Source organism: Seriola dumerili, unplaced genomic scaffold (assembly GCF_002260705.1).
Source record: "Seriola dumerili isolate Sdu_G_001 unplaced genomic scaffold, Sdu_1.0 BDQW01000068.1, whole genome shotgun sequence".
Taxonomy (NCBI): domain Eukaryota; kingdom Metazoa; phylum Chordata; class Actinopteri; order Carangiformes; family Carangidae; genus Seriola; species Seriola dumerili.
This window is the reverse complement of record NW_019174323.1, coordinates 7,369,511-7,391,920: the sequence shown is the minus strand read 5'-3', so window position 1 is coordinate 7,391,920 and position 22,410 is coordinate 7,369,511. Positions and strand designations below refer to the sequence as shown.

Genomic DNA, 22,410 nt, shown 5'->3' with positions numbered 1-22,410 from the left:
TTAAAACTGATTCATTTTTATTAAGGTTGTTTGAAAAACAAAATTTTTCAGAAAAATTCCTCAATTTTCATTCAAATTGAACAAATATTAGAAACAAATTGACCCTGAAATCAGCTGTAAAATACAGAAACAAACAAAGCTAATTCATATTTTAAGTGCATCTGGGTTCTTTGGAATGTTTATCACACACAACCAAGAACCCACAAAAATGTATTCGTAGAACCATAATCGTAACCAGAATTTCATAGCTATAAATGCAGAAGGTAAGAGATTACTTCACAAAGAGCCAGACTGCTTTCTTAAACCAAACCGCTTTTCAGAGAATGCTTCAAGCTTTCCAAACCCTGTTCTTGTTATTCTTTTCCTTTAACTTGATTTCTGACAGCCAATTCAATTAGGCTGGATATGTGTGGGTGTAAAAAAAAGGCAACATGACAAACTCTGAAGATGGATGGCAACCTTTGCCTCACCATTAAAATCACAATTGCGTCATATTGAAGCTCAATCCATTGGCGTATATCCAGCAGCAGCAAAATGAACACAGGGTGGACTGCAGCGACAGACAGGGTCATTAACTAATCCCCTTCTGCAGGTCGGTTGTTTTTGAAAAGGATCTGCGTGCCAGATTTTCACTTTCAGCTGCCAGTGGTGGAGACCACTTTTGGTACTGTTAATTTAAAGTTTGTCTAACAAAAACATTACGATAAAAAATAAATCTAAAAGGCAGACTGGTAAGCGTTTCGCTTTCCGAAGATAAGGCGTGGTGACTCATCGGCCACCTGACCTTAATGGCAGTCTGTGGGGACATGTTGTCTGGCCGAGCGCCTGTCGGATTCATCGGGCACCAGGGGAGGAGCTGACCTGTTGGTAGATGAAGGAGTAGAGGCTGACGTCAGGGCGCCGACCGAGGCAGCTCCTGCACACTGAGCTGTAGTACTGCCCCAGGAGATCATACACCTCCCCTGTAATGGAGACAAGGAGATTGTGTATGTTGCGCAGTGGACTGATATTACAGCAAGGGACATGTGGACAAGTTTTCACCATCTGTAATAAGCCATATTATTGTGTCATGAGTTCACATCATTTACAACAAAATCCTAAGAGGAAACAGAATTCTAAAATAAAAAAATGAATCATAGTGTTAAACCATGCGCCACACCGTTGGCAGTGCAATCACAAAAAAGTGCATATTAGAGAAGCTCAGTTGCATATAAACAAGAAGCAGGCAAGATGCTTGTTTGCCTTACCGACACCGATATTCCTCTGAGTGAGGAAAGAGTGCATGTTGTGGACATCTGTCATGAGCTGGCTGTCACCAAAGGTGAAATAGGCTACATCTCGGCCCGCCTCAGCAGCTGCCAGCATCTGGAGCAGAGCTGGAGGAAAAGAAGGCTGCGTTAAATCTAAACAGTGAGAGTGACACAAAATCTGTTTCAGTGCAGTAGAAGGATTGGCCTTTACTGAATTGAAACTTGGCTTATACTTTGTTCTCACGCTTTAATCTTTTTACTACAGCAAAGGTCAAATAAACAGAGGTTTGAGGAGTCATCCAGTAGCTGAATCACAATTAGTGAGCGGCAACAGCCTCTGTGGCATGTACAGTAAAAGGTAAATAATCGAGGGAATAGGTCTCACCCCTACTGAGAACTCTGGATTAGTTACAAAGAGAGGCCAGGTCTGGCCCCGGAGAGCTGTGAATATTTTAAGAGACTGGAAATGTGTCTGCTGATTAATGAAGGTTGGGACAGTGGCAAGTTAATGAGGAAAACTGAATCAACATTTTCAGAAGAGGGCTGAGCTGAATATGTCTGCGCTTCAGCAGTTTCTCTCCTCTGTTCTGTTACAACTACTTTCTTCAAAAATTATCTGACAATTAAAAAATAAGTGGCTATGCGAGGCCACAGAAGGTAAACCCAGGAGGAGAGCGCCATCTGAATTACGAAGCTCTTCCCGGGAGGCATGTCATTAAGCAGGCAGTAGGTGATTGTGTCTATGGAGGGCTGTACCTTGCTTCAGCTAATTAACAAATATGTATGGATGTATGTATAGCTTGAAAGCACGGGGGCGCTAAGTCAGGTGGAAAGTGAGAAGCCGAGCTACTACTGCAAGCGGTTAGTATAGACTCTCCTTAAGCTCCCTGCTCAGTGACAGTGAAACAAGGCTCAGACAAAGTGCTGTAACGGATTGATGGACTCGAGCAAGCGATCAATTTCACTATTAATGAAACATATTAACTTTGTCATTTGATCAATAGAAGGAAGGCGACGAGCAGGCCTTAAGTAAATGAACGCATTCCCGGAAGACAAATGGGTGCCCACACTGATCTGCTGGAGCCTTTCAATCTGAAATGTATTCTGTTATAACCAGGAGGAGAGTTCGCTAAGACTGCCAAGTGCGCAAAGATGATCCGAGCACATTTCTGCACAAAATCTGCTGACGGCAGTGTAACGTCAGTGCTTACCTTTGAGACGCGTGTCTCCTCCAAAAACCCCACAGCCCCAGTTCCCTGTCGCCACTGCCGCAAGGTTTTGACTTTGTTCCTCAGGGCGAGCAAAGCCACAGTAGGCCTAAATGACGAGGCAGCAAGTTAGCAAAGGAAATGTAAGGACAAAGAAATACACAGGTTGATATGATAGGACATAAGATCAAGTAAAAAAAAAACATTTGCTGTGTCTGAAATTATTCACTACTCTTTATGTAGAAAACAGTACTTTATTTCATAGTGAGCTGAACACTGAGACTTATGAATCATTACTATGAATCATCATGATTATGTAGTGTCAAATAACTGTTATTAAAAGGCAAAACATTGCACTATGGGATTTTTAGCAAAAAGCTGTATTTGTGCTACACACACTACATTTTGTGGGAATTTTAAGGGGTTATATATATTTGGACATTGAGAGAGAGATTTGGACACTGAAATAAAAGTCAATATAATGTACTAGGTAGCAAATAGGGAGTGATTTCAGACACTGGCATTGCCTCACAATAAGCAAACCTTCTGTTCTCAAAATTGTGAACGAACCTGGTTTTCTTGGGGTGACATTACATCAAGCTGTCGGCCACATGAGGCCGTGCCATTCAAGTGAGTGGGGAACGATATGTCATTTGGTACAAAAAGCCAGAATCAGCTCTGACGAGCCTCAGGTCTTGGGATCAGCCCACTGTTCCAGATCAGTGGTATGTATAATAACAGCCAGCCCTACAGAACATCTCCATACCATCAAATGTAAATGGAATATATAGAAAGCGAGCGACAAAATAATTCTGATGGCCTGCAGGCCTGAGCTCAACACATTGTTGAGTGAAAGCGCGCATAGGTTGATTGGCCTGACAGAACATACATTTTTACCATTGTGTCATTTGGCAAATTCGCACCACAATTTCACTGCCACTCGAGAGAAACCGGCTTGGGTTTTACACATTAGTAATTGCACACTGCGGACAAAATCCATGTGCATGAGCATTTCACACGTCAAGTGGGTTATATGTCACATATGTCAAAATAATTTCTAGTAGCAGCAGATATTAAATAAAAGATCTGAAGGGGCTCTGGACATTAGTCTTCAGATTGGAGATGAAGTCAATTGTGAAACTGAATTGTAAGAGCACATCCTCTCCCTGAACAGTCATAAATTCTTCCTGTGAAAGGGCAGATATGACAGTTCACTAAACAATATTCGAAACAGGATTGATCTTCATGTTGGTGCATTCTTCACACCCCTGTCAGAGCTGTCAAACTCCTCCATGCTTTCTGACGGCAGACTTGACAATATTAACATCTTGATTTTCTATTACGAATGAGCATCTTGGACTGGGAAGACACCACATATGGAAGGATTCCTATTTTTTTTTAAAATCTGTGATGTAAATTTAATAATTGTGATTAATCACCCTGAGGTCAATTACGTTGATTAAAATTCATTCTGGGTCTAATGGACAGTGTAATGAACAAGATTAAGCTTATTCTCTACATAAATGACAATGCATCAGTCTGCATTACACACGTATCTATAATTCAAATATTTACCATGAGAAAAGTAAACATGAGTCAATGTCATCTCAGCTGGCATTTGTGAAGAGACAGTTTTCCGATTGTCAGGCAAATGGATTTACACTGAAACCATTAAATCTGTGCAAACCAAGCATGATGCGAAATGCCAAATAAATTAAAAAAATTACATCACTGTAGCCATACACTGTTAAAGAAACAAGACTATAGGGGATCAAAGCGTAACATCAAAGTGTAGTGGGTAGATTCCCATCACACTTCCACTGCCATAAATAATTTGTCTACAAAAGAAAAATAATGCAGTTAGAGCAGCACTTACCATATGCTTACTAATATCAGTTTTCCAATGAGCTGGCATGTTTTATTTTGGATGTCAGACATTTTCATCTAAACCAGAGTCTGATCTTGTGCCAAGCACAAGAGCAAAAGGCAAAACCCAGTATTTATCTTTTGAAAACGAGACAGACAAGAGAATGAAATGAAAACACTCAAACAAACAAAAAATCAAGAAGGAAACACACATTAAAGGAAAAATACAAGATAACCTTGTTGAGTTCTCGGTTGATTCTCTCTGGGCTAAACTGTTCAAGAAAGTTCCTGAACTGCAGTGCATCAATGGCCACAATTTCTGTACATCTTCTCTGCCAGCCGTCTCTGGAACAAATCATAGAGATAGTTTTGCAGTGTTTTCTGTACAACAGATCCACACGGCGTGTGTGAAATGGGGCAATAATTTCTTGTAGCTACATCCATGTTAGAAATAGGAAGATGGACAAGAGAAAGTCAATGAAACCTGACAAGCATGACCAAGGCATGCTATGAGACATTAAAAGCCATGTCTGTAGTTTACCATTTTCTAACAGAAAATTCACATGATACTTAAAGCTTTAAATTACTACCTTTGGATGATGAAAAGCTGCAGAGAATATGAGCATTTGCTAAACTAACGCTCTTGGTGAGGCTGTATTTGGTGCTTTGTATTAAATGCTAACATCAGCACAACAATGTGATTTTAATGACAATGCTAACATACCTGAGGTTTAGCAGGTACTGTATAATGTTTGCCATCTTTATCATCTTAATGTAGCCTGTTAAGATGCTTGATTTGCTAATTAAATTAAACACAAAGTAAATGTCATTTGTTTTGCTGGTATTTGGTCATAAAAGTCAGGTGATCACCACAGTCAGTAGGATTAATTATCTGGGTACCATGAAAATTTGATTGCAATCCATCCAATAGTTGTAGAGCTATTTAAGTCTGGACTAAAGTGGTGGACCGACCAACCAAACGAAATTGCCCTCCCCTGAAGCAGGGTGTTAGCGCCTGAAATGATTGTAGGGAAGGGGTTAAACGTAGCATTAAGCTATAATTTATGCATTTTAAGTGCCATAAATACCTTGGGGTTGTGTCCTGGTGGCTGCCACCCCATTGGTAGGTGTTAGCATAGCCTGTGTATTTACTGTACTGCTGTGTACCTGGTAATAACAAACAGGGATATCAGATACAAACCATTGCAAAGCATGAACATATTAATCTTGATTTTTATGTAACAAAGCTGAAAAGGCTGGTAAGATTACATTGCATTGACAGACACATAACATTCATTTTAGCTACCAATTATGCTAAATGAAACAATGGTTAAAGGGAAATGACAAGAGTATTTCAATTTTGTTGTAACAATCCTAATGTAACAACAATCAATGTGTTTTGATTTGACAGAGATTTATAAACTCTAACATGACTGCCATTGATATACTTTTAGTGGTGGATATATTATGCTAAAAAGGTTGTGTAGCAAATATCATATTGTATAACATCTTCTGAAATATACTCTTACACCAAACAACAACCTAAATCTGTTAAAAAATTCCAACAAACAGCCACATAAATTATCAACACATAGACACCAAGAAAGGGAATAATATCAACATCCTACACAATACTAGTTGATTTGAATATTCATTGTAATAACAAAGGGTTTTCAGAGGGTGTGTCTGTAGTGATTCTGCCTGATGTGATTGGATGAAACAGGAGCAGCTGTCTTCTGACAAGAGGAAGGTCAAGTCATTGCTCCCCCCTTAAAACGACGCGAGAGGCAGCGACTGACCGCCAGCCCACAGGGGAACACTCAACACCCGTGAAAGGGGAGAGGAAGGTGGGGAGGCAACAGCACAGTCAAACAAATGAGGCCACAAATTATCTTCCCATTCATTAGCGCTCATTAGAACCTGGCTGTTGAGAGCACTCGCTGAGCTGCTTCATGCTGCAATGTGAATAAACCAAGTGATTAGTAGTGGGGTCTTAGTCAGCAGGTATTAGGAGGTGCACGTGGGGGGAGGGAATCTCTACAGCACGTTCCACTTGAGAGGCATTTCACTAATAATCACCGTCTCTCTCACTTTTTTTTTTTTTTAATTTTAAGTAAAAAGAAAAATTACTAGGCAATAATACAATAAGACACTTAAGTACCTAATTTAGTTCACCAGTATCTCTAGACATACTGCAGAACTCATGGCGATCATGGAACTAACAAGTCTCTACTCAAGTATGGACAAATCAGAAATTGAGGCGCTTCAGTCCCACTGAGGCTTCTGGATTTTGAGGTGCAGACTTTACCCTGGGTACAGAAGAGGCAATGTAGATTTGTGGTTGGCCAAGTCACAGTTGACAAAAGACATGAGAGAATACTAAGGGGCTTAGTATCAGCAGTGTCAGCTTTTTTTTTTTTTTTTTGCAATCATACAACTGGCCACATACACTCATGTCAACTTGCACCCCCAAGGGAGCTAAATGAATATTTGTATCTACATTAAAGTCAGAGCTCTTGTGCTACTAGCACAATTTATAGACCAATTTATGGATAAAACATTCTGGTGTTAGAAATTAGAAATAAAAATGTAAAGTATGTAAAGTTCACAACGAGATAACACTACCACCGCTAAAACTAGATGGCTTTGTGTTAACTATGCATACACCTGACCTTTACGGGTTCTCCAAAAATATCAAACTCTATGATCAACCACATTTGCATTTGAAAGGCATAACCTTCAGGAACAATATAAATTATGCTTTCGATTTTTTATGCAACCCATTTGTCATTTAAAAATGATTTGTTGTGGGAAGCAGATCAATCTTGGTCAGGGAAAGATGTGTCTGGTTATTAGAAATTATTTATAAACAACAAATAGGTTGCATAAAGATCAGTAGGTATGATTCCCGATGTTCCTGAAGGTTGTTCCATTCATGTGTAAATACATCAAAACAAAGTGTCTCATATTTGTGCTGTACCAGAGACTGTAAAAGGTCAGAAGTGCCTCTCATTGTCGAGGTAAAAATGAGCAACTGTAGAAGTTTTACTACTGTATTATTGTCTGTGTGTGAAGAAATGAGGATAGAATGCTACAACATTTTAGCCATAAAAGTTTTCAAATTAAAAAAAACAAAAATCACACTTTAAGGCCATTATTGGTTTCACCAAAGACTATTTTCAAAAATGTAAAACCACTACTATTCATGCTGATAGATAAGTCAAAGCAAGATTTCGTCCCTATGCCACAATCTCCTGCCTGTGTTAAGCTTGCACCGTAGTTTCTGGTCAGTACTGCCATCAATGAATCATACGACTTCTCCTTGATACTATTTATACTTTTGACCGCCGCAACGGCAGCCAGATACCTAGCAATCAAGGAAAATTCAATTAGGCCTGGGCACTTTTGCAAATTTCAGTGCAGACATAAGATCCATTAGCTTCCCTACTGTATGCCAAAACGTATCACAGGGGAATATAATTTACCACATGGCCACAATGCAGCAAAGACTTGGACTTTTACAACGCGGGGACGAGAGATACGGGCAGGGTTTAATAAAGATGATGGAATGGAAGAGTCCATTAGTGAAGCAGGTCTTGGGCAGGTCTTCCAGCTATAATTAATTCTGGGCCCCAGTAATAAAGTTAAGTGGCGTTAGTGGAGGCGAGGGAGAGATGGCCGGCAAGAAGTCTGAAGGTGACTCCACCGAAACAAGACGATCTGATACAGTGGTATGATTGGTGATCAGGAGGGCGGAGGCTCCGTTTCCTCACTTCCTGCTCTAACCCAACCCACTTGTTATGCAATGATAAGGCAGTTCATCTGTATGGGTGGCTGTATGGCCATCTACTATGTAACAGTGGTTCAAGTTATGGACTTGCATGACATGACATAACTTAACAATGTAACAGAGAACAGGGAATCCAAATTGTTACACTAATATCTGCCTGGAGCAAAGACCTAACTGAAGTAGACCATTAACTGATTTTTTTGGGCACTTATGAGCAGCTGAAACAAGCTGTAAAGACACCACTGACATACTGTATTATCACCTTCTAAAGTTGATATGGCGAACTTGTTAGCAAACAGGTTCTTATTTGCACATGTAGCAAATATGGAGGAACATTAGCGTTCATTCGTAGTCCTGTCTTAGGCCATCTGGTGAATGTAAGTCCAGTATTCACTCTCCATTTTCCACCAGCTATTGAGGGAAATATCAGGAGTTGGTGACCAATTAGCAGATAATATCTTTGGCTAATCATTAACTCATTTTATGTCTGCCATTTGGTACCGCATACATAATGTACAAATTGTCAGAGCTTTTCCACTAAAAACATCTCCTTGTGTCTGGAAACAATACTGAAGAGGGCGGGGAGAGGAGCCAAACAATAAAGTGGCATACAGTAAAACCAAAACAATTAGCTAAAAGAGACCTTATGGTCATTGTTATTATAAAAAAGTGATGATAGCTGCTTTAGGGCAATACTAAAGGGGCAATTTTAACATCTCAATAAAGGGCTCACTAATTGTGTTTAAAAGGAAATAATCATGAATTTTTACAACCCAGCTTTAAAATCCACACATTACTGATTTAAATGATTTTTATTGAGGTGGACTGACAACTGGATTTGTGTAGGCTTCCTTCAATTTTGACAAGCTACTGCCATATTACATAACACTGGTTTCCTAGCTTCTTCATCTAACGCAATCAAACAGCCACAATAGTATAGACAAACAGTGTTAGATAAAAAAAATAAAAAATAAATAAAATAAAAAAAAAACAGACAGGCGCCATCAGCCTCCTGCAGGGACTCCTCAAGGCAAGCCCTTGTTAGTGGGTCTGCTGGCCTGTCCCAACGTTGTCTGCTGCAACCACTCAATACTGAAGTACAATCAGTGGGAATTACTCAACAGAAAGACCCAACAGAGCAATCAGGAAAGCCCAATCTCCTGCTCCCGACTGATGCAACTCTCCCTTTTACAGCCAATCAAAAGGAAACATGTGACAAGGACAGATACAGAAAACAGGGTAATTGCCACAAACATCCTTTTGCCTCTTGCTGAGCCAGGATGGGGTAAATAAATTGAAGGTGTGCAATGTGCAGTCACACATGCTGTGTGTGACCAGAAACGTTTACCGTTTCCTCTGTCAAATTATAGGTCAAGCATGAGAAAAGTGAACCCGGGGCATTATTGATCTTATCAGGATCAACGGAATAAATCATGAATAATTGATGAACAGGACTCCTTCAGCAAAAATTATCGTTTAACAAAGTGAGCGAGAATTTTTGATCACTGACCTGTGATGATCAAACATTCGTTATGATCCAGGGCTTCAGTGAAGAGGCGAGAAACAATAAGTTCAGGATTGATCAGAAAACGGATTTCCTCTTGAACCAGACCAGAGCTGGTGACTCCTCCTCCCACAAACTGATTGGCAAAATCCACCTGCAAATCAAGAATGAGAATCAATAAAACGTTACTTTCAAATATTTGATCTTTTGTCACATGCATGTATTCTTATGAAACAAAACAGCAGACAACATAATCTAGATGAAGTGAACTAAACATTTTCTCTGACTGTGAATTATATAGCTTCCCAAACTTGAGGAAAACACCCCATGAAAGGGTGTCAGCCCTTTTCCTTTTACATGTGACAGAATCCCAGACAAGCTGATTGGGAAGGTGGCCTGAGGTGCTCACATTACTCAGACCTCTGTCCCCCATGCCAAAATGAGCTCTCTCCAGGAGCAGCACTTCAGTGTGCTGCTCCTGGAGCAAATATCACAACAAGAGTGCAGGCCTACAGTCCAAAGCAAACATCTCCCTCCAGTCATAACATGCTGCTAAATTGACTGCTGACTGATGCCTGTGATATCTTTTGCTGCTTGTGTTCTTTCAGCTTTGTGCACAGATCTCTGGGTGACACTGATGTACTTCTTTATTTTGGTCTGTTTATGATTCAAAAGAAAATACGCATCTCTTCGTTTCAGCTCAGACACAGACGTGGCAACTCATTGTTTTAGTCAGAAGGCAGCCACGTGGAACATACATATAATCCAATTTCTGGACTGACAGTTGTTGCTCACTGGCCTGTAGAAGAGACCAGACCAACCCCGTCACAACCTCAGGAAGAGGCTGCAAAGGGGTGAGCTGCAGTCTGAGAGCAGATCTCCCCAAACTGGTCACTCAACTCTGGGACAACAAGCCAGACTCCAAAGTCTGCTTTGACAGGCTGTCAGCACCCCCCACCCACCCAGAGCAGAGCATCCATCAATCCAGGCCGCAGTGTGCCCCGGAGCTGGTCATGTGTGCACATCAACTGTCAGCTTGTGGCAACTGGAGGCAAACAAAAGGTGAAAGGCAAAGCAGGCCATCCTGACAGTGTACAGGAAGCATGGCCGACACTTTGAGCAGAGGAGGCTCAGAGGCCTCGACCCCAGTCCCAGCACACATTCCCTCCGACGTGTCACAGGCTCCCTCAAAGGCCTTTTCAGCACTGGTAAGCAATCTGGGTGAAAGACTCCAGAATGAGGTGGCTCAGTGACTGACTACAACAGGGGGGAAAAGAGGACGGGAACCAAGCATGAGGAGGAGTATCTCGCCAACTAAAAACTCCATCAAGCAAAAAAATTATTATTTTGCAAATTAAAGTTCCTCTAAATCACACCATTGTGTTGTCTTTCGACGAGTCAACACTCCTGGGACATTTCTCCTCCTCTGCATCTTACCTGAAGCATTCCACAACCATCATCCTCAATGGTTCCTTCACAAGTAATGTGGAGCTTTGTGAGCGGAGTCTGTGAGCTGAAACAAAGAATAAATTGTTTTCCAGTTATCGACAATAGGTCAAACGATGGATCTTTAATTGCTTCCAAACAGCCTACTGGATTTATCCTACTGGCAGAGACAATCAACATACTACTACCATTTCTATTAGTAATTATAATGTTTCCTTTACTTCTTTAGTTCAATATACTACACCTTTTCCAATTAAGGGGTTTATCCAAACTTTTTCGTGTGAATGTTAGAAGTCCAGTAGGCTCTGAAAAGCAAAAAAAGGAAGTAACAATGTCACAGCCGTGTCTTACTTTACATCAATAAGAATGCATTACTGGAAAAAATGAAATTACTCATGAAAATGAAATCAGAACACCTACTTTGCTCAGTGACATTTTTGAAATAGCACATCAGGGTTTTCAGCTTCTCAATCTTCTTTGAAGAGGACCCCTCAAACAGCCTGAAGTCAAAGAGAAATTGTATATATGATGCTCCTTTCATAAAAATGAAAAGATAGTTTTTAAGCAAGCAAATTATGCATGGCATCACAGCAAACCACCAAGTCTTAGACTCAAAAAGCTATAGCCAAGACCTGGAAAAATGAGTCTCTGTAAAACCAGTGCCATAGAGACACAAGACCTCCACTTTAGCCATGTGAGTTCAGTCATGCTTTAACTTTTGATATGAATTAGTTCATCTCTCACTCAGCTTCTCTTTCAGTCACTAGCCGATTATGTAGGAGCTCCTTCACTGTTACGACAATGGAGTTGCCCCAGGCTTGCCATCACAGAGTCACACTCATGTGCCACTTCACAGCACTCACATAAAAAAAAGGAACAGAGAGGGGAAACAGGGCTCCCTCCTTGGGGATACATTAAGAAGCCCTGTGTCCCTTTTAAGCAACATCCTCAGGAGGCAAAGGGTCAGTCCGCCTGAAAAGTAACACACAAACGCGCGCACACAAAGCTGCTGGTAGTGCGGTGCAGTTGGTGGGTTTGAATGAACTTTCAGCATTAAGCCCACCGTCTCCCTTTCGAGCAAATCTATAAAGAGCCCAACCGCCCGCCTCACGAGCCACAAAAAAAGAAAATCATTTCATGTGAGTGAAATGAAATAATGATAAAAGCTTGATGCACTGGGGGCCCTTCAGGGGCTGAGAAACTCATTCATCGAAGTCAACTCCTGCATTCGTTTCTCTTTTTTGTCAATGTGGCCCCTAGAAACAATCATACGTTGTGTAGTCCTCAGGGCAAACTGCCTTTGACATAAGCTAGCCACTAGTGAGAGTAGGCTTTTAGTAACAAATCGCAAAAAGGGTCTTCTGGGAGTGAGGAATTAATACACAATTATATAACATCACTATACTCCCCACAGATGTGCAGAAAACTATGATGTAACTCAGGAAAAGGGTATAAGTGACTACAGTAGGTATAACAGCTGGGTTTCTGCATCATCAGCAAAAGAAAACTTAGCTAATACTAATTCATGGTAAAATAAGTTTATAATAAGTTTGCTTAAGAACACTTTGAATGACAGAGCAAACGTACAAAAAAAAAGTCTCAATTGCCACAAAGTCTCAATTATCTCAATGCAAATAAGAAATCTGCACTGAGATAAAAGAACATCTGCAGATAAAAGCTTTGTTTTTACTTCCTTTACCTATCCTGCAAGCACTCTTGTGAAATGATAATGAAGAAGAAGAAAAAAAAATAGAGGACCCCAAAGAACGATTGTTAAATAAGAAATAAATAAATGAAAATTTCAAAGCATTTAATATCTGCCTCACACCAAATTGGTGTTACCAAAGTGTTACCCACAGGCTAAAATGATGACACTTGGTTTCCTTTCAAATCAGAGCAAAACCTTTATGTGAATGAAATACTGATGCAATTGAACTTAGTGTTACAGTCTTCTGCAAAAACAGCCAATGGCCTTCTCCATTGTCAAAGGCAGCCATCTGAGTCAATGTTAATCCAATTCCCACCTCCATTTAGGTAATTGAACTATGATGCCAACAGAGATGGGGGACATGACTGAGAAGCGATCTGCAGACTGATTTTGCATTACGCGACCCAGACGATCGCCTCAGTGAAAGTTTGCAGGGATAAAAAAAAAAAAAAAAAAAAAAAATCCCATCCTGTTTGTCATAATCGACAATTTTGAAAAAAATAAAAAAGAATTGCCTGTGAACTAGAGTTACAGTGAAAGAAATAATGACAGTGTCCTAATCAGCAGAATTAATAAGATCAGAGGTTTGAAACAATNTGAAAAATTGCACGGATAAAAAAAAAAAAATCCCATCCTGTTTGTCATAATCGACAATTTTGAAAAAAATAAAAAAGAATTGCCTGTGAACTAGAGTTACAGTGAAAGAAATAATGACAGTGTCCTAATCAGCAGAATTAATAAGATCAGAGGTTTGAAACAATGGTTGGCTCCCGTGCAAACCTCCTATTTAGTGTCTTCTTTACTGTCTGTACCCTTTTTGTCATTCATACATTATCAGTGAATCATTTTGCCCTCATCTCCTTAAGCTGTACAAAAGCATACATCATTTTTTTGAGACAGAATGCCCAGCTGTGTGTTAATAATGTTGTGATTAGATAAACCGAAATATTTGGTTCTGGTGAGTAGAGCAGGCCAAAGGAAAGGTCTACCCAGTGCTTAATAATATAACTACACAATTTAAAAGCTCAGTGGCTTTTAAAAATGCCCCAATGAACAGTGACTGATGGGATCAGTGCCTATTTTCTGAAGGTAAAATCTTTCAGATTGGTGTGTACGGAAGTCAGATTGATCACTGCACTGCATTGATCAATACACTCTTGCTAAAAGATAGTGTTTGCTCATGTGTAATTAAAACTACGTACAATGTAAATGTTGTTTGCCTTAAAATGGTAAGTGAGGAAAGCATATACAGTAGTGCCCCCTCATGGAAATGAAGCTAGTTGTCACAGCAGTATCATTTATGATCGTGTAACTTTAAGCATCATGAGTCAAAGCACATCCCTACATTACCTGACGAAGTTGATGTCTGGATAGTTGCAGTACTCAGTCCTTCTAGAGTTGCGTCGCGGGAAGGTGCAGAAGAAGGCGTTGGCGAGCAGACATGCCACCTGCTCCTGAGACACAGTGATGGAGTGGTTCGTGCCCCTCTTGAGGAGGGGTATCGGCTAAAGGACGGAACAGAAGTACAACCGAGGAAGGTCAAAATCATTTGTTTTGTCAATTTGCCAAATGAAACACTGAAGTACGTTGCATAAATGCAATAATTTTGCAGCACTCTGCTCTTCTTGAATCAGCCATCATAATTACAATCAAGGTCCTTTCGTGCTCACATGTGATCCATACTTCCAATGAAGGTTATGGATTTATACATAAAGAATGCATCAGTATAAGCAGTTCTGTATCTGTTGGGCTACAAGATGCATGGACAAATGTTGGACGACTTCTCACTTTAGGTTCTCCACTAAAAACTGTGAAATTACCAAGTTATTTAACAGTTTTTTATCAATGGCATTTTCAATAGATTTATTTGAGACTAGACAAAAAATTGTATATCCATTTTAAACAGATTTTTCTCTATTAGAGAATAACAACTAATTACAAAAAAATGAACACAAGTTTCCATGTTACAGATGTGTAGACTGAGGTTTCATTTTGATGGTCTACAACAGTTTGCCACATGTACGCTTGAATAATATTTTAGCACAAATTTGTTTGCTTGGGAAATGTTTCACTTCTGTGGGCCACTTAATCAAACTAAATTTAACACACAGATATAAAATTAAAATGAGATGAGTGGCTGCTGCTTGGCCAAATTAATACACAAAAACCTTTTTAAAGAGACTTTTGCAGCTACATCTACATGCCAAAAAAAACACATGACCAAACGGACAATAAAACATCTGATAAATGACTATCAATAGCTATGTGCCTTGACCTCACCATTTTTACTACTATTTCACAAGCCTGTTTGTCCTGCCATGACCTTTGGGATCAACCTGCTGCGGTGATCTACTATGTCACAGACCAGTGACTCAGTGTCCGATAGTTAGTGATGGCTGTTACCTTGGTACAGAGCTCAGATGCTCTCAGTGCTAATTGCACCATGTCTGGCAACAGGGAGCCAAACAGATGTTCGGCAGCATCAGGCTCCAGGACCTTGGAGAGAGAAAGAGATCTGTTTATGTTTGTTGTTTTGCCAGAAAACTCAGCTGTGACATTATTAGCTGTTTGGGCTGAGTAGTTTGAGACGGACAGATCACATTACCAGCTCTGGTCCATATCAAAATGTTGAGACTTTATGGGCAATTTTACAGAGAAACAGAGATTAATAACAAATAAGCAACACAGAACATCATAGGGCAATACACCTCTATAAAAATGATTAAATTATAATACCGTGCATGTATATGACTATTATCCCATATTGGACCTTTAAAAGATTAAATGAAAGATATGGCTTCATATTATTAAAATACATCTGGCTTTAGTTGGACAGTTCATCCATAATAATATCACCAGAACCAAATATTCAAGTAATATACCCACCATCCATGACTCCACAACACTGCCTAAGTGCACTAACATATCTTAGACAATGTACCATACTACCTGTATTTACACCCATATTGGCTACAAAATGTCAGAATGATCAATCACAAAGCAATTTCATCAAGGCTGCAGGACCACGCCAACTGATTAAACAGTCTTCCTGGAATAGATGCAAATGACCGAGCATTTGAAATAGAAAGGACAGTGTGTTCCCAGGACAAGGAGCCTTGACTGGTGATTTAGCCTAGAACATTTATATTATGGCAAAGGAAGCCTGACTAAACACTGTCATAAGTAATGACCTGGTTGACATCATAAACTGCTCCTATGGGCGTAATAAATGAAGGCAGTTGACAGAAAGACGGCGGATATAGCTGAGGCAGTATAAGCCGAGCTCTTTAAATCAGCAGAAGACAGTGCATCAAATCAACGGAACTAACTCTCTGTATGACTTGATACAGGTCTGTACATCACACCAAACTGACAAAGTAATCAAGCAAGATGTCAGGGTGTGGGCAGTGAGAAACCAAAGCTCCCATGTAGATTTAACACAGCGCCTCACGCTCCTGTTCCTATTCCCCGCAGGTACGAGCAATAAAGCAATCTGCTTGACTGCGTCTGTGGACGTGTGACCATGTAAAAATAAAACACTTGCGTGCTCATAACCGTAAATACAGCGCTGGCTGGGCTACAGAAAGAGACATGAACAAAAGTGATGCTGTCCATCAACAGCTTTTCAGTTATTCATAAGATGTGATCGCTGAGATGAATATTCAATGAAGTTGCCCAGCCCGTCATTCTATGCCATTCATGTCTACTTTTCTCTGACACTCAAAACCGTCCTGCTACAGAGTCTCCACACTGGCTTCTCCAGGGTAAAGTAACATAGTGAAAAATGGGATACTTTACATTGTACTGTTTGCCGGTCCCGTGTACAATCCTGTGTAATTGGCTTTTCAAATTAAATGTGTTACACATCAACACTATATTCTGTGGGCTATATGAGCCCAGTTCCGTCACTACATTACAAATACTATACATGTAGCATGATTGCTACTGCCTCTTCAGCATTTTAGACTATTAAAACATAGATTCATTACTCAAGCTGTGAATAAATTCTGAAAGGGAAAGAAGCAATAAACAGCCTTGGTTAAAAGGAACTGCGTACCAACTTTGCAATAATACACAGTATAAATAAAGCAAATGTATTTTGTGTGAGCTACAATTACATACAGGTGGCTCTAAAAAGTTAGTTTTACATTATTTCCTTAATCATCGCTGATACCAACACATTCATTTCAATCAACAAAACAATCAAAAGTTTAATGTTATCAGCCACAATTTATTGGCACCTCACTTGAAATCCAACTACTTCAATATGTTTAATGGTACTTGACATTTTGCAGTCTGACAAAAATCTAATTTTGCCATTCCAGTGGACCTGACACAATCCAAATACAGCTTTGACGACAAAACTTGGCCTGTGGGTAGAGCCTCTTAACATGTTCAGATTTTATCTCATAAAACTCCCATTGTAATATGATTTATGGCATACATACGGCACACAATTGGTTCAACAACATACGGCTGGAGTAAAGCACTCTCTGGGATATAATGCCAGCCATTTTCATTTCTGACAAGTTACTAAATGTGACCTTTTGGCAAAAGATTAAATTATTTCTCTAGACTCCCACTTTACCTCTGAAGGACTGCAACATTCTCCTGTGCGAAATCCATTAATGTTCTTGTGCAAAAATGACAGAAACACATCTGACATACTGGCGTTGCATGTACTTTTTTACCTGAAATGTAAGAAATCATAAAACCTGTGGCTGATGTAGTCTAGATGATGCCATCAACCACAGAGTGGATGAGCACTCCCTTACTATGAGAAAAATAAAGCCTATTATTTGTCTAGTCTTATAGGCTCAGGATTTCTTATATGAAACACTCATGTCACAACACGTCCCATCGCTTCAAATGGAATATTCCCATCCCCTTCATGAGCCAGACAAGAGTTCAGCCCTCCCTGATTCTCTACACAGGATGACGCAGAGTGCGTCAAGACAACAGATGATGGATGGCCTCCAAAAGAGGCTGGAGAAGACACTGACAAATCTGAGCAATGACCAGTGAACTAACAGTGCTCTGGCCATCATGATGCAACTCAGGCCTATTTTCCTCTTAGCCTGTAAAGAAAATGACTTAGCTGAGGACAGTAAAAAAAAAACAAAACAAAAAAAAAAACAAGCAAATCACACCTAAAAATACAACCTCATAATCTGAGCCTCAGAACTCAAAACAGCCAGATGTCCAGATAGCACAAAAAGATAAATTATGTACAAATTAACGTGCGTGCACACACAATGCTTGAGAAAGCCACGGAACAATACAGAGCAAACATTTTCGACAAAATATGTTCAAACTTTACTCACACAAAGAATTTACTATAAAAATAAGCATTTTTTGACTCTCACGCATTCCACATGACAGGCTCATCACACTGTATGTACTGTTCGAATTCAAGACTGGGTTTTGAAGCACTGTGACAAAACGTCTGAATAGTTGTTGTGACCTTTTTGTGTACATGGTGCTATGAAGATATTAGGCCCATCTATTGATACTGATTCACAATGACACTTAAATACTGTTTATATTAAGCTAAATCTAATCTGGTGTTAAATGAGACATTCGCATCCCTGCGCCTCTCACAAACTGAAGATCACCAACTAATGAGCCATCTGCACCTTCTTTAACCCGAGGTCTGTGAGAAGCAGCAACGCTGGTTTACGATGCCTTCTGCTGGGCAGTTAAGTGTCATGATTGGACAGTTGATGTTTCATTAGTCTACAGTTAATCCTCTCACATCTTTAACATGCGCTTCCATCTGTGTTCCCATGTCTGCATGCCAGCATTAATTCAATGACTCTTCCAACAATGTTTTTTTTTTTTTTTTTAAGACCAACAGAAACTTCATTCACGTCCTGGTTCAGTGAAATTCATAAAACAATCAGTTATCATAGCAGATATTTATTGTTTTACCTTAGTGCAGTACAAATGTAATGCTGTGAAATCCCACTTCTGGGCATGTGAGGCACTGTATTTCAATACTGCATTCTGTAAGAAACAAATTCAGCATTTAAAAATGAGTGTGAATCAACATTTTAAGTCAGAATGAGGATGCATGTGTGTTAAAACAAATTCTGAAAGACCTTAATGAGTCTGTCAGTTTTCTAAGCTCATGGTGCCATCTTGTGGCATAATCTGGTAACAACAACTATAGCACACATGACAAGGAATAAATTAGGACTTGCCAATAAAATAACACATATGAAACTTGCCTTCAACTCAAGTGGACTTGTAAATTTCTTGTTTAAAGTTTCCTTGATCAGCTCCCATCGACTCTTATTCTGCATTTCATGTGTTTCCTGTTGAAGCACAACTGTTGTTAGTTCTCTGCAGGGGGAATTCAGTTCAGCTTTAAAATTGCAAAGAATAATAATGTTGTCAGTGATCATTTCAACATTTGTAACTGAGAGAAGAAGCATGAACAGCTGCTGTGAAAAATTATAACCTCAGTCTGGATGGATAAGCACCATAACCTGGAGAATCTCTTGACAGAATTACCTAAAGTGATATTTTAACATTTTCAAACAACTCAATACAGTTAAATATCATGGTGGTTATCCTATCAGCCCATTGGTAGCAACAATAGACTGAATATGCCTTTAGTTGGGTCTTATAACGTGATTACACTGTTTACATGACCCATATTGAACCTATGGTGTACAATCTGTGAATTCAAAGTAGTCTTAAAACGCTTTTAAAGATTTGAATATGCCATTTGTGTGTCTTTATAAACATAATCCATGACTACAACTGTTTTTATACTGACAGGTCTATAAACACTTGAACTATTACCTCATCTTCTACAGGAAACAGGTTACTACCAGAACAGGGCATCTTGACATGGACATTGTCCCAGGTATCTTTAAACTTAGTAGGATATGGAACAGGAACTTTACCATTCTGAAGAAGGTCTGTCTGTCAATGGGAGTGGATTAGAAAAATAGCATTAATACATGTAATATTTGTATGCAAACCAAATAGTTGTACTGACAATAAAATATACATTTGCGAGAAACTTAAAGATGTTGCTGTATGTTAACACTTCAGTTTTTTGCAAATTATTCCATGATGCAGTTTTTCAAGTTCTGGTCCTCTGTGATAGAATTTCTCATTTTGATGTTTGAGGTTGGGTTTCATTACCCAATTCCATTTTGGATCTGGTTTTAATTTTGATAAATGGTTTCCTTGGGAAACAGCGGGAGATGCTGTTTCCCAACATCTGACGCTGCCTAGCTGTTACTCTGATACTTTTTTAGCAGGGCACGGTCAGAGAGTATAAGAGCACTCTAGTGTGAAAATATCCCTCCTTCTGTTTCTGTGCAGCAGCGGTCCCTTTGCAAAGGTTTTAATAAACTTTAAAGACAACTTTGTTTCTTGATTCTTATTTCAGATTCCCACTACATACAGTAACCTTAAATATGTAACTTTTTAAAAGACTTTAGCCAGCCATTACAAAGTCTGGCTTAAACTACACTTAACATACTAATATAATATTCCTGCAGCCACTTAATCTATACAAAATTATGAATTGGTGACTGGAGCATCATTTACCATAAAATAGGCAGAAACTACCACTACTCTTTGCAGAAACCTGCAAAAACATTGTGGAGGCCACTGGAATTACTGTGTGTTTCTCTGATGTAACCACCTGTAGGGCTGTGCATCCTATAAAAAAAAAGAAAGAACTGCTCAAACCCTTATCATCACAGTGTGCTGGCCAGGAACATCCTTTAGCGGAGGAAGCCGTCCGCCGCATTCAGGCATTCTCTTAAGCTCACTGATTGGCGTCCCCAGCCATTTGACATCAGCAGATGGACTCTCCGTGTCTGTGTCTGCATCTTGTTTCTCTGGAGGCTTATCTGGCCTGACCCGTCTCACAGGTAGACGTGGTGATGAGGTCCCTGAAAAGAAATCTGTTATTTTGGTACTGTGCTTGACAGAGCCCTCTGAGTTTGCTGCGCATGTTTCCATTTCTTCTTTTTCTAATCCACCATCATTGCTGGACAGTGTCAGCATAAACCCACTCCCTGCAGAATCCTTGGAAGATGGAGACACCGGATTGTCTTCTTCCAGGTCTTGTGGTGTCAAGGGTTGTGTTTCTTCATCCATGTCAGAGACTGTAGGTTTTTCAGCATTTTGGAAGTCCAGAGAATGAGCTGAGGTGCTTTGAAAGGCACTGTCATCTGCAGTTTCTGCCTCATCTTGGGTTTGGCACACTTCATCTGTATTTGGGTTCTTTCTGGGCTTAACTAACCATTGGTCAAGAGTATTTCTTAACTTCTGCTGCTGTCTGGGGCTGATTTTTTGATGGGAAACGTTTGTCTTCACACGTCGTAAACCACCTGCTCCAGTCTTTGGCTGTATATCCATCTTCATCTCTGTGTTGTTTTGCCCCTTTTCTTCATTGACTGTATCATTATCTCTGCGCTTACTACATGAAGATGGGCCTGGAGAATAAGAGAAAAAAACTGTTTTACAAAAGAGAGAGATAATGAAATAAAGCTGATAACTTTTGACGCATAATCTGACAATTGTCTGATTATTACCAAATTACCTTGGAGAGAAGATGAAGGGGAGGTTGGGGCACGGTTACCAACCCTGAATCTCTTTGCTAAAGGTTCAAAGTCTGTCAGTTCAGTCATTCTGAATAAAAGGAGAAAGCAACACAATCCATAGTATTTTGAGACAGAGCAGCGTCTTGGCAGTTTAAAAATTAAAAGACACTACATGTATACTCACAATACAATTTGAGCTGACACCAACAGTGAAGTTTTTGTCCAGACTTGTCTCTTGGGCAGTCCCCTCTTCAATAATTGAGCAAATCTTAAAATACGATATGCAGCCATACATGATACTATTTATTTTAAAGGAATCCCATTTCGGTGCTTTAGTCAGGGAAGAAATTTGATGAGTTGCTAAATGCAAATAGACTTAGTAACGTCAGCTAATGATGTAGGAAAATGCTGACTTTAGACGACTGATAACCAACCATAGCTTATTAGCTTACATGCTAACTAGATCTGAACTACACCGGGTTGTTAAAACAACCGAAAAACAACCTGGTTCAGAATAGCACTTGAGCAGGTACTGGGTAGAGTGACAGCTTTCTATTAAAAACAGCTTCAAAGTACACCACAGGAAAGTTTGTTTGTCTTTGGTCTATGTTAAAAGCACAACTGTACTTTTTACTGTTTGCTAAAATTCAATGGTGGCGCTGCTCAACGTCAAAACACTTCCGGGGCGCGAGTGACGTAACAACTACTAAAATAACGCGATATCTCCAAAGCTCTTCAAAAAAAAAAATCTCCAAAGTTCTTCTCCGTTTATCACACCAGTTTTGCTGTAGTAGGCTACATACTGCTTACATTTTGCATTATATACTTACCGTGTCTATTAACAATGCTAAATGCTATGAAAAACGGAGAAGTGACAAATGGCAGAAACCCACCTTCTTGTGACTGTTAGTAGTAAAGCAAGTATTGTTTAACCAGTGGTAATAATATTCTAAATTATAATATAACTGTCTGGTAAACCCTCTCGCAAATATTTGCTGTCTTTTCAATCCACCTTTGCATTTTGTTTGTTTTACTTGGCCTCCTGCTTGGTAGCTTACCTGTCTT

General features: G+C 39.6%; 1 protein-coding gene across 1 annotated transcript; it reads right to left on the bottom strand.

Moving 5' to 3' along the window:
- Positions 1-20: 20 nt before the first annotated feature.
- On the bottom strand, positions 21-22,022 carry LOC111220442 (poly(ADP-ribose) glycohydrolase-like). Its single transcript, XM_022743531.1, has 17 exons — positions 21,530-22,022; positions 21,345-21,433; positions 20,486-21,237; positions 19,583-19,705; positions 19,003-19,089; positions 18,704-18,778; positions 15,176-15,268; positions 14,123-14,277; positions 11,485-11,564; positions 11,309-11,369; positions 11,056-11,131; positions 9,625-9,772; positions 5,413-5,491; positions 4,561-4,669; positions 2,462-2,567; positions 1,248-1,376; positions 21-962 (listed from the first exon to the last, which is right to left on the bottom strand). Exons 1-17 carry the CDS (start codon positions 21,634-21,636, stop codon positions 835-837), a joined length of 2,397 nt encoding a protein of 798 aa, XP_022599252.1. The 5' UTR covers positions 21,637-22,022; the 3' UTR covers positions 21-834.
- Positions 22,023-22,410: the final 388 nt, after the last annotated feature.